General features: G+C 48.6%; 1 protein-coding gene across 1 annotated transcript in view; it reads right to left on the bottom strand.

Annotated features, from left to right (window-relative positions):
* The window catches only part of CD2H10orf90 (chromosome D2 C10orf90 homolog), a 77,537-nt gene extending 64,475 nt beyond the window's left edge, over positions 1-13,062 (bottom strand). The window contains exons 1-3 of the mRNA XM_030335470.1: positions 12,999-13,062; positions 11,399-11,490; positions 1,403-2,525 (exon numbers count right to left, since the gene is read on the bottom strand). Of these exons, the coding sequence (XP_030191330.1) occupies positions 1,403-2,525; positions 11,399-11,490; positions 12,999-13,062 (1,279 nt within the window). The remainder of the gene's footprint in view (positions 1-1,402; positions 2,526-11,398; positions 11,491-12,998) is intronic.
* Positions 13,063-13,336: the final 274 nt, after the last annotated feature.

Raw genomic sequence — 13,336 nt, 5'->3', positions numbered from 1 at the left:
AGACCTTGCTCTAGTGATTTTTAAAGACCCTTTCGCGAAGGTGCCATAAATCCGAATGATTATTTCACACCACGAGACACAAGAGACACAACCTAAACACCAGGATATGCTCTGGCGTGGGGGTGGCAGGCATATAACAATGTGGATTGTACGTTTCCAGTAATCTGTATCAACAAGGAAAAGGAAGTGGTTGACTTGAACAATTTCTTAAAACACTAAACTGAGGCCCAGTTTTGCAACACTGAGAGACCTTACATTTACTTTTTGCAGTAAGCCTGTCAGACTCAGAGGCATTTCAATAGTCTAATCAACCTGAAAGCCATGTCAAATTGCCTTAAAAATCTCTGAGCATTCAATGTATACACTCTTGTTAAAATTAATTACATCATTTACCATTTCTACGCGCATTATTGCTTAAAATGTTTTACAGCCATTTTTATTAATTAATAAAGCCTTAATGGACAAAAATTACACTATAAAATTATGGTGCGTATGCTGCATTTCCAATTTTACTACTATTATCTTTAAATATTTCCCCCAAGTGGAAAGTCACTAATTCATAAATCAGAGTCTCTCGCAAAAAGTAAAACTGAAAATTGGAAGTTTGAACAGAGAACGAAACCTGGCCTGGGGCTAAGACCTGCTCTCCTCTTCCCTGATCTCCTAAGAGAGGTGAAAGGTACCCAGGGCGGCTGTCCTTGGGAATTCTCCCTGGCCTTCGCAGTGGTAGAAATAGCAACAAATTCTAGCCGAGTTGCCCCAGAAAACACAACCGAGGAAGCAGAAAACTGCGGTTTTTGCTGTTTCTCAGGTAGAATCCCCAGTGTGCTTCTTTTTGAAAATGCGCCAGAATTACTAATCTCCCCCTCACCACACACACACACACACACACACACACACACACACACACACAAGAATTCTAAGACCAACCCATAAATACCAATTATCTGATTGAAAGACAAGAAGTACAGCCCTCTAGACGCCTCCAAACCCTCAGATGTTCAGACCAGAGAGACAAAAGCCTCGGGGAGCAGACAGCACTTTGCCCTCTTCACCCTGTTTGGGAACATCATGGACCTAAATTAACTTCATTTGGGGGCTATCGCCTCCTGCTCGTTACATGGCAGGGTGTGGCGCTACCATTGGAAACAAAACTCTGAGGGAAGGTCTCTTACAATCTAGAAAAGTATCTGTGCATATCTAAGGAGGACATCAACACCGAGCCATCAATCGCCGGTTGAGAGCCGAGCAGACAAAGCAATGCTCCTGAGAAGCGCTTTTTGGAATAAGTTACGTAGAAGAAACTCACTATCCACCTTGGCAGGGCACTTGCATAGATTACCCGACGGATGGGGATCTGTCCTTGGCGGCCCCACCTCCCGAGGAGGGGAGCGTCCCTCACCTGCTGTGTAGCTCCAGCCAGGAATGTGAATGGACAGCTGGTTGGCACCATCACCGGCGTGTCGAGCTGCGCAATCCTCTTTCCCTTTTCTTCCAGTGACCTGGTTGGCTCCCACCTCCGAGAAGGCTGTATTTTCCAACAGAGGTGAGCCACTCCAGGGACAGGTGCTGGGCCGCAAATGCACCTGCTCCGGCAACGGGTTCTCCTTCAAGAGACTTTTGTGCAAACCTGGGTTCCAGCGGGGGCCTAGGAGGGTCTGGTTCCCCTCCGTGAGCTCCGGCTTCAAGGCTCTGCTCATTGGCCCTCCGTTCTCTGTGCCATCTACTCCATCTGGTGTCAATCTGTGTGAACTACAGTTTAGGTGGAGCGACAGGACCGACCTGTGCATTTTAGGGCCAGCAAGTTGAGGTTGCTCGATGGGGACAGAGAGGGACCGGTCTAGATAGTAAATGGAATTCGGACACTGCTGAGACACCCTGAGATGGATGCAGGAGCTGAACGCCAGCGGCCTCTTTCCCGACCGCGGGGCCCCTGGAGGAAAACCGTTCTCTCGGTTGTCCACGTTGGTGACCCAGCACTCGTGACCCCCGCACGGCCGGGGATGGGTCTCGGGAAGCTTCAGCGTCACCACAGAGCAGTTTCTGGAGAACTCCGTGCAAGCGAACGGTCCATGGTGCGGGCGGGGATAGGTACCCCCGGCCGGAGCAGAGGGGTCCCCGAGCAGAGCGCCCTGGGCTGCGCACTTGGTGCACGGAGGGTCCCCCACGGCCTCCCACGCCAGGGCGCTGGCTGGGCGGCCCACGCGCCTGGCCGTGATGGTGATGGACGCAAAGCCCCTTTGGGGGCCGCTGCACGGCTTCTCCTCACTGGACGGCAGCTCGGGGTCAGGTCCCGGCTTCGGTGCAGGTGTCTGGATGGCCCGCTTGCCGGGAAGGAGGGCGAACGCCCGGCTCATGGAGACCCCGCTGCGGGTCGCCCGAGATGGCTTCGCGGGACGTGCGTGCAGAGCGGGCGCGCAGGGCGCGGGCAGCGCCGCCCGGTTTGCCTTTGATTTATTCTCGTCAGTCAGCTGTGAAATGACTACGGATGAAATCATTTTTGGGTTTTGCGATGCCAGAGTCTCCTGCAAATGGGAAAAGACGGCAATTATTCGAGCAGTCCATTGCAACGCAGGCAGCGCACTCTCTTTCAAGGCCCAAGAGGACGTCCGGAACCGTGTTCTCGTCCAAGGCCGTCTGCCCCACACACCTGACACCACCTCTGCGTGCTCAGGAAGGCAGAACACCCAGATCCGTTTACGAAATGGTTATACCCTCTGGAAATCATTCTTCTGACTGGGGAATGGGTTTTCTCTGCTGGGTACCTAACCATGTTTGTGTCCCCGGGTATCCTCGAATTTCAATAATTGCCTCCACCAGGCCCAGGAGCACCTGAATAGAGGCTCACAGCCTCATGGGGGAGGCAGGACCCAGTTCTAGAGCAGGGCTGGGACTTGGGGGCACCGGTTTGTGTGAGAGAGTCCTCCTCCCTCCTCCACGGGGAGCCCTCTCCCTGCCTGGGTCCCTAACCCCCTAACACAATCTTCCGCCTTTACTAGTGTAGACTGCATTTCAGTGGTTCCCCATGCATGCCATCATGGGGGTCAAATCCCAGAGAGCACAACAAGAGAAATCAGACACCCAAGCTGGGCAGTTACCTAGACTAACACAGCGACCGTGATAATCACTTATCAGCAAGGGGAGGGGCACTGAACCAGACAGGTGGAGCTTTGCCGCATCTCAGTGCCCAGGGGCATGTCAGTGCCCAGGCATGGTTTCCGTCCAGCAGAGGGATCAAGGTGTTCCATGCTTCCTTACCAGCAGATCTACGTCCAAAACAACACGCTGAGATTTTTAAGAAAGCATCTGACCAGGTCAACACCAGGCGGAGGAAGCTCTTCCGTCCCGGTTTTATTTTTAACATGCGTATGCGTAAACCATCGCAGAAAGCTACGTGGGCGACTGCCTGCAGGGTCACGGGCCCCCATTTTGACGCTCATTATCCCACACGATTAGGACAAACCCTTGCCTGGAACTGCACAGGACCCCAAATAATACGGTAACGACTCAATTCCCACCGCGTGCGGAGCCTAGAGGCTTAATTGGTGCTCAGCAGGTAGGCGGCAATTTCCAAGCTCCAAGGCGCCTGAGAATCACCTGGCCTGTTACAACTGCACGTTCCCCAGGCTCTGGAGGTTCGGACGGTGCGGGTCTGTGGGCGGGGCCCAGGCATCTGCGGCTTAACCAACACCCCCATGAGCCTGGGGTAATTGATCCGGGGAGCACGCTTTGAAAAACACGAACAGAGGGGCACCTGGGCGGTTCGGTGGGCTAAGCGTGTGACTCTCGGCTTAGGCTCAGGTCATGACCTCACGGTTCGTGAGTTCGAGCCCCGTGTCGGCCCGTGTGCTGACCGCGGGGAGCCTCCTTGGGATTCTCTCCCTCCCTCTCTCTCTGCCCCTCCCCCCCTCAGATTACACATTTAAAGAACAAAAAAGAAAAACACGAACAGACCGTGAGACTGCCAGGCTTTTCAAGGATGGGAAGCCCTTGTGTTTGATGACAGAAAATGCTTCTCTTTCCCTACGATGTGATAAGAAAGCACAAAACTTCCTTTTCTTCAGAGCAGGATTAACACTCATTTATGCAACTAATGTAATGCTTTCCTCCACCCGGACTTCTGACGAGGGGCCCAGCACGTGTGATCTTAGCACCCCGGGCTCATTGCATTCTTACTGTTCGACGCGGGAAGACGGTCCGCTTCTCTTTCTTGGTTTTTTTCTTTTGTTTTTCCTGTTTCCCAGGGCAATCTCTAGCACCTTACCCATGATTCGATGTGAAAGATACATGGGAAGTTGGACATTCAAAAGACCACACCAGACAGGTGACGAACACACAGAGCCGCCTTAAAATTTACTTCGGTTCCTTAAAAATCAAAATATCACGGCTACCTTTTCCCAGATGGCTAATGGGAGCTCTGCCTGCGGCCTCGTCCTCAGCGCTTCTCAGCCCACGTTGCCCACAACAACCCGGGAGCTTGTAAAAACCCTCAAGCGCAGGCCGCATCCCCGCACCGTGACGTCAGAATCCCTGGGGGTGGGGCCCAGGCATCAGCGTTCTTGAAGTTTCCAGTGTGATTCCAGCGGGCAGGGGATGCTGAGAACCATTGCCAGATGCTTCTACGACCCCTCTGTCTCTGCTTCCAACGGTGCCCCCTCCATGGCTGTAGTTTGCATACAAGAAAATTGCAAGGCCCCCGGTGCCTGCTGCATGCGGTTTGACACGGTACGAAGCCCCTCCCACTTGACACTTAGTTCTGATAATAATTGAGCCTGTGCACCCCACCCAGTGTATAATCATCCCTACTAGGAATTCCTCTGACAACAGTCTCTGGAGGGAAAAAACCAAATACTCAACTTGGAAAGCGTGCTGTATTGGTCTGATTTTATACTTTATTGCAATGTCTCCCAAAGTTTGGGCCAGTAACCACTTGCATAAAAAACACCTGGTATTGGTCGGGGGGGGGGGGGGGGGATTTAAAAATGCAGACTTCTGGGGGCGCCTGGGTGGCGCAGTCGGTTAAGCGTCCGACTTCAGCCAGGTCACGATCTCGCGGTCCGTGAGTTCGAGCCCCGCGTCGGGCTCTGGGCTGATGGCTCAGAGCCTGGAGCCTGTTTCCGATTCTGTGTCTCCCTCTCTCTCTGCCCCTCCCCCGTTCATGCTCTGTCTCTCTCTGTCCCAAAAAATAAATAAATGTTGAAAAAAATAAAAATAAAAAAAAATGCAGACTTCTGGGGGCACCTGGGTGGCTTAGTCGGTTAAGCATCTGACTTCGGCTCAGGTCATGATCTCATGGTTTGTGAGTTCGAGCCCCGTTCGGGCTCTGTGCTGACCGCTCAGAGCCTGGAGCCTGCTTCGGATTCTGTCTCTGTCTCTCTGCCCCTCCCCTACTCGCTCTCTGTCTCTCTCTCTCTCTCTCTCTCTCTCTCAAATATAAAAAATAAAACATAAAACATTTTTTTATAAAAATGCAGACTTCTGGACCCTTCCCTCCCCCTCTCTAGACATAGGTGAATCAGGATCTCTGGGGTAAGACCCAGAAGCTACGTATTTTTTGGTTTGTTTTAAAGCTATTTACTTATTTTTTTTTTAATTTTTTTTAACACTTATTTATTTTTGAGAGAGAGACAGAGCATGAGCAGGGGAGAGGGGGAGAGAGAGAGAGAGGGAGACAGAATCCAAAGCAGGCTCCAGGCTCTGAGCTGTTTGTTAGCACAGAGCCCGATGTGGGGCTCAAACTCAGGAACTGCGAGACCATAAGCTGAGCCTAAGTTCGACGCTCCATCGACTGAGCCATCCAGGTGCCCCTATTTACTTATTTTTTTTTTAAGAGCAGGGAAGGGGCAGAAAGAGAGAGAGTGACAGAGAGAGAGAGAGAGAGAGAGAGAGAGAGAGAGAGAGAGAGAGAATCCCAAGCAGGCTCCTCACTGTCAGTACAGAGCTGAACTCAGGGCTCAGTCTCACAAACTGGGAGATCATGACCTGAGCTGAAATCCAGAGTCGGATGCTTAACCCACTGAGCCACCCAGGTGCCCCCAGAAGCTATGTTTTTAACCACAGATACGGTGAAAGGAATGCAAGGCCAGGACTCAAACCTCCTGGGGCCCATCCTGAGCACACACTGGAGGGACACCCTGGGGCTACCCTGGGGGTGGCAGGTGCCACTGTAGGAGGTCCTAGAAGCCCAGGAGGATGGGATAGAACCAGCCGCCATCTCGTTACCTCGGGCCTGGCAGACACAACTACGACTCTGGGTCCACCAAATGCAAACGGACGAAGGAAGAACAACGACGACTGGTGTGAATTTGAACTTAATTCTGAAGCTGGGGCATCGCTTGGTATGTCAGAGCGATGCCCGACATACCGCTGTTCTTGAGGGAGAAATGCTAACAGAAGTCCAGTCCAAACAAAAGTCTGTTTGCCTTCTCTACTTTACCGGGAAGTTTGGGACATCAAAAACAATGACAGATGTGAAAGTATACACCTGAAAATATGAACATGTTCTCTAACTCCAGGGTATGACTTTTTCTGTGATTTAGCAGAAATCAGAGGATACCTGAGGTACTCAAACCTATGGAAGAATGAGGGGGGCATGGGGGTATTTATGAGGAAGGCGTTTACATTTATTGGAATTACATAAACGGAATGAACCCGTTACGTACCCAGTACACTGCAGTTCTGTCAATGGGAATGTAGAATGAATGAAACCTTTTTAGATGTAAAGTCTGTCATTATAACATAGGGTCGCGATCGAACCCTTTATTAACTCATCAGAAATATCTACTGATCATCTACTACCTGCCAGGCTGAGGACACCTCTTGGCCCCATGGCGTTGACAGACTGGCGATAACACCAAGCAGGTAATCCAATTGTCAGGACTGCGATTATTGGTTAAATCTTACTGTGTTTTTTCAGATGTTTACACTCAGCTTTGACAAAAGCCCCATTGGATAGACTGAGAAACATTAAAAACGAAACACTATACTCTTTGCCAATTAATATGCATCCTAGACTCATATGGGAAGTTCTCTCTGTCAGATCCTACTTTCTCATGAAGCTCCATTAAATAATTAAAGTTGAGGTCCAACCCCTTAAAAATTCGGGCTGTTGGGGGTGCCTAGGTGGCTCATTCGGGTGGACGTCCGACTTCGGCTCAGGTCATGTCTCACAGTTTGTGAGTTCGAGCCCCGCCGTCGGGCTCTGCTCTGACCGTGAGGAGCCTGGAGCTTGCTTCAGATTCTGTCTCCCTCTCTCTTTGCCCCTCCCCTGCTCACGCTCTGTCTCTCCCTCTCTCAAAAATAAAATAAAAACATAATGAATAAATAAATACCCAGACTGCTGTAACAAAGCACCACAGTCTGAGTGGCTCCAACAACAGAAATACTATTTCCTCCCAGTTCTGGAGGCTGGAAGTCGGAGGACAAGGGGTCAGCAGGGATGGTTCCTTCTGACTCTTCCCCCGCACCCCCACCCACCACATCTTTGCATTTTCTCCTTTCAGTGTCCTAAATATCCTCCTCTTACAAGGGCATCAATCATATTGGATAAGGCCCACCCTCATGACCTCATTGAACCTAAATTACCTCCTGAAAGATTCTGTCTCCAAACACAGTCAGGCCCTGAGGCACTGAGGGTTAGGGCTTTGGCGCGTGCATTTGGAGCTGGGGGGAGACACAACCCAGTTCATAACAGACTACAATACACCACTTTGTGTCCAGATCTTCTTCCGGGGCTGGGAAACCAAGAAAGACAGGACACACAGGTGCTAGTCGATGCTCCTAACTTGGCCCACTGCTTTTAAATCAGGGCAACTTCTCAGAAAAGCAATCCCTTCTTTCACATCAAGTATCTTTCCCAGTGAAGCTATCCCAGGGTGCCACTCCACTGTCCTTTATATTGGGTTAACTGAACGTGGCTTTGGGGAAAAAAAGGTATCTTTTATCTAAAATAAGATTAACTGATGTAAGATTTGATTTGAAAAGAAAATAATCTTGCATTTAAAGTAGAATGTTCAAGGTCAGAGCAAGGTCGAATGAATAGCTGCGTATCGCGTCTTGCTCTGGTAATAAATCACCCGTTTCCTGACCATCCTCACACAATACGGGCATCTGTGCATTTTCTTTCTCATAAATGCTGCTTTAAGACATTGATTGCTTTTAAATGTTTCAAACATGATCTTGGAGGGCTGGTAACTGCTTTCCCAGTTTTATTCATCTTATTGACTGCTTTTAACTTTATGCCGTAAGGCATATTGCTAAGAAAGGCACCATCTCATAAACCAAAGGAAGAAAGAGATAAGTGGCGGATGGTCAGAGACATCGGATCCTGAGCCGCTGGAATGGGGATGCTTCCATTCTTGTAGCAATTTATTTCTCCAAAGGATAAGCATCTAATCCAACCTGTGGCTTTGAAATCTATATTTTCCTCCACTTGACAATTCTTCCCTTCTCCAGGGTTGCTCTGCAGCCTACCGCTATGCTCTCCAGATGGATTCTTTGGCCCCGTATCTGCACGGATACACTCCACAGTCACCTCCGTGCTAGCCGCAAGCATGCTTACTCCTATTCGGTGGATCCAGAATCATCACCACCAGGTCCTCTGTCAACCCAGTGGTGTTTCGTCAGGGACGTAAGAGTGTTTTCAAACATATGAGTTCTCTCTGGCATGTAGCAGTAGGGAAAGGCCGTTTTAAGATAAATGGAAGAAATGGAGTCTTCTCCATTTCCGTCCTGAAACTTCTGTCTTTCCACGCACTTGCAAGAAACCAAAGGACTTGGTACAGTGTAATATACAGCAGTGAAAAGCTGGAAGGAATCCAAATGTCTTGCTTGAAAGGGGATCGGGTAAGTAAATCATGGCAGGCACAACTGCATCGTATTCTGTAGAAATTAAAAATAAAGATTACAAAGAATTTAAATGCCACGGGAAATTGCCTGTGATAGAATGCTATGTAATAAAAGAGAGCTATAAAAGTTGATATACATTATAGTTGTATGTAACAAAAAATTGCATGGGAAAAAGAAGGGAGCGAAATATCTATAAATATTTTCTTATGTATTTCTATATTTTCCTAAGTGTCTACATGGAGCTGCTATTACTTTTGTTATCGGGAAAATTTACACGTTGTTTTTTTAAAAGAAGAAAACTCTGTTCCATATTTCATTCCTTTTAAATAATCACTTGGTTGAAGAAGTGCCTGCATATCATTTCTACAGCTTCGACGGATTTTGAAAGGGAAAGTGATCAATCTTGTGCAGGCTCGGGAGGAGAGGCGGAGATTTATGGCAGTTACCAAGGAAGGGCATCCGTCGGGAGTATTCCATCATCGCACACCGCCCTTATGACAAACACACGGGGACAGGCTTTAAAAGCTCAAAGTTGGGAGGGAAATTTGAAAGTCACGCTACCGATCTGATCAAAGTGGATGGTCCAGATCATTCCAAAGCAGAGGCTTAGAAGGTGTGATTTCTGAGAGTTATTGAATTCTGTCACAGATAACGACCGTGTGTGTGTGTGTGTGTGTGTGTGTGCGCGCGCGCGCGCGCGTTATAGGGATCCAACCACATAGCGCCAACGATCTATATCACTAATAACCAAACTGATTAATTTTAGCATCAGATGCTGGAATTTGCCAGCTCAGTGTGAACATCAGGTGGGAAAGATCTTCAGCTGGTATCTTTCTTCAAAAGAGTAGCAATCGACTTGATCATTATCTTGCCCTTCTTAACTGGGTACCTCCTTTCAGGGATGGTTCTCAATGATCCACCGTTCCTCCTCCTCATTTCCCTCCCTGCAACCTGAGGTTCCTGCTCTTGCTTTCCGGGAACAAATTAATTATAGCCAGGCATCTTTACATCCTCAGACAGCGAGCTCGGTGCTTCCACAGAGAAAGGGCTTTCAATATTGATGACTAGATCTCAACAGCCAGAGTAGCATCCTTTCTCCATTGTGTGGGAGTTCAGGCTTGGGGTCTCTGAAGGAAATGTCAAGTTTCGTTACAGGCAGAATTAAATCAAAGGAGAATACCAAAGACAAGCATTTTCGGGGGAAAGATATTTTTCACAGATACCCTTGTTACTTTAATGTGTCATGAGACATCGATTCTTATAATTCCACAACCTCTTAGAATTACAAAAGTTCATGGCAGCAATATCCACTCATGAAAGAGAACAGATGCCTTATAAACTAACGCTTTGGATGACGATTCTTTCAGGCAGGAAAGTCCATATTTTAAGATGTGTTAATTGGAGGGGCGCCTGGGTGGCTCAGTCGGTTGAGCGTCCGACTTCCGCTCAGGTCATGATCTCGCGGTCTGTGAGTTCGAGCCCCGCGTCGGGCTCTGGGCTGACAGCTCGGAACCTGGAGCCTGCTTCGATTCTGTGTCTCTCTCTCTCTCTGCCCCTCCCCTGCTCGTTCTCTGTCTCTCTCTAGCTCTCAAAAATAAACAAACATTAAAAAAAAAGTGTTAACTCGAACGAGTCTTCCTTTATGGCCAGCCCTTTAGAGCAAGGGAAGAACAGAAGCCTGGAGCCAGACAGCATATGAGCTAGGAGATTCAGGGCAAGTCAACTACTGGAGCTATAGAACTTTAGTTTCCTCATCTGCAAAATGGTATAATAATAATACCTCCCTCCCAGGATTATGGGAAGGATGGAATGAGTCCATCAATTAGCCAGAACCTGGTCTGTGATACATCGGTCACATTAACCCTTGTGTACAGAGTTCTTTGTTCTCTAGAATCAGAAACATACCATTTTATAAACATGACCTCTGATTTTCTCCCTATTTCAGATTCCTGACGCTTTTTGCAGTTATAATGATGTGTACTAGAGCTTGTTAGATTTCCAATTATCTCTTCTCCACCTTCAAAATGCTGCACAACATCATTCTCTCTCTCTCACTCTCTCTCTCCAGCAGATAAATTTTGGTTTAAAATTGAGATTCAATCACCGTACTCTCCTATGATACTGCAAATTTACCAATTGTTGGTGAAGATTATAAAAGACTGATTAAATAGACACGGCGTACTTTAAAATTTTTTTAATGTTTTTATTTATGTATTCATTTTTGAGAGAGACAGAGTGTGAGTGGGGGAGGAGCAGAGAGAGAGAGAGAGAGAGAGAGAGAGAGAGAGAGAGAGAGAGACAGAATCCAAAGCAGGCTCCAGGCTCCGAGCTGGCAGCACAGAGCCCGACGTGGGGCTCGAACTCACGAACCGTGAGATCATGACCTGAGCCTAAGTCGGATGCTTAACCGACGGAGCCACCCAGGCGCCCCTGCCTTAATTCAGTTTTGACGAAACTAAATAAAATGCAAACACATCATAAGTAGGCCCATGATCACGTTTTATAGTTGGCTGCATTTTACTGGCTGGTCTAGAAGTTAGAAACATGTTACCTCGGTGAAGTCAGATTTCTTCTCTATAACATCAGACTGAAGATTTTTAAGGGCAATTTGATCATTTGAACTGTACTGGCTGTCCCGTAATCCTAGGCAAAAGGAGATAATACGGCTACTTTTTAGTAAATGAGAGGATATGATGGAATCTAGAACTCTATGGTTTCATGGCACCCCATCAGGTATTATATACTAGCCAAGGGTGTATCCAGTATATTCTGACTCGTGATGAAACCTTGTACATTTCCTTCTTTTATTCCATCCCCCCCACTTAGGCTCTCTGGCTTTATTATAATTTAGTTTATAATTAGGCTGCAAGATTCCTTCTTCCATGCTGTTGCTTAGAGTCCTAGATTCAGTAATAATTGAACAAGTTCGGACCGCTCACATTCTCCCTCATCCTGAGTTTACACCCAGCAGGAGAGAAAAACACACGTAAGGGGTTCCCGGCACCACCAGAGTTAAGAAAAGGCTGAAACTGTACGACGAACTTTTATCCAATCTTTTAACACCACAGTGCTCGAAGGAGCTGTGAGTGGCCCAGACGCTGACAGTGAAACTGCTTCGGACCGGCTGAGGATAATACCTGTGATACCACTGTGGGGATAAGTAAGACACTGTGGATAGCCCTCCACAGAGACACCTGCCACACTGAGAGCAGAGCATATCATCAGAGCCAAGGGCACACGGCAGGGGGCCGAGAATCGTGAACCTGGGTTCCAGCTGCCCCACCAGCAACGAGCTTGGTAGCTGTGGACAAGTCTGTGGAACCGCTCTGTGGGATTTTCTTGTCCACCAAAGCCGCCCTGCACTCCTCCGCAGCACCGAACAGGATCACAACCCAGCAGCATTATGATGCCCGCCTGGGTGCCTGTTGCTAAGTCGGGAACGTATACCAAACACAGGAAGGAGGGTGAAGAGAAGAAGAGCCTGCGTGGTCCAGTCTCTGCAGCCCAGGGAACAACGTCACCCTCACAATACAGATACTCTGGGGGAGTGATTTTTCCAAAGCCTACGAAGAATGGTTCCCCAACGGCTAGTGCTGGTGATGAGGTTCTCTAAGTTAGAGAAGAGGGAGAAGCGGCTGTCTTCGTCAACTCACGAGAAGGGCTTATTAAAAATTTACAATGCAATTGAAATAACTCGCAGAATTTCAAGCATTTTACGGAGAAAATGGTACACTAGAGCACTTTTAATCTCGGCAGGTTTGCAAGGGGATCATGGGACTTTCAAGGGCCACCACTGACCCATCCAAAGCCTGCTCGCGTCCCCTCTCATCCTTGAGTGACGACGGAGCCCCCATCAGCTCCAACGCAGATGCGTGGCTACACCTCCATCTCCTTCCGTTACTGAGGGACACAGATAGTCATCCAAGGTGACGCGCACAGACCACTTTCCATGAAGCACAAATATGAGACCTGAAAGATCTCACGGATTTCTCTGCAGGGTCGATGCATCACGATGAGCTGACAATAAAGCTGATGAAGAAGGAAATCTCCCGGCTCTACTCATGTGGCCTCGTGTTAAGAAGTCTGAAGTCAGCACAGGCCTTGGGGCCAGCTAGACCCAGAGTTGCAGCCCAGCTCAGCCCCCAGCTCACCTGCAGCAGGTGAGTTACTTGGCCTCTCTGAATTTCTCCAGCCATAAAATGCAGAGACGAACATCTCTCGCCCAGCCTTGCCATCAAGGCTTTGAGGGCAGTGTATGTAAAGGACTTGGGCCGGGGTGGGATCTGGGGTTGATGTCTGATGACCCGCACTGGTTATGACTCTTAATGAGTCTGACCAAGACAGCACCGCCTCCCATCCCAGCCTAGATGGTCGCTAGAGTCAGACCACAAGGTCCCAGGATCTCTAGCTACACGTGTGGCTTTGGGAAAGTAACTCCGCATCCCTTGGCTCCTTGTTGTGAAATGGGACATAATAATAGAGCCTACTT

The sequence above is a fragment of the Lynx canadensis genome, chromosome D2 (genome assembly GCF_007474595.2).
Source record: "Lynx canadensis isolate LIC74 chromosome D2, mLynCan4.pri.v2, whole genome shotgun sequence".
NCBI classification, from domain to species: Eukaryota; Metazoa; Chordata; class Mammalia; order Carnivora; family Felidae; genus Lynx; species Lynx canadensis.
Note: the sequence above shows the minus strand (reverse complement) of the source record. Positions and strands in the feature narration are given on the sequence as shown.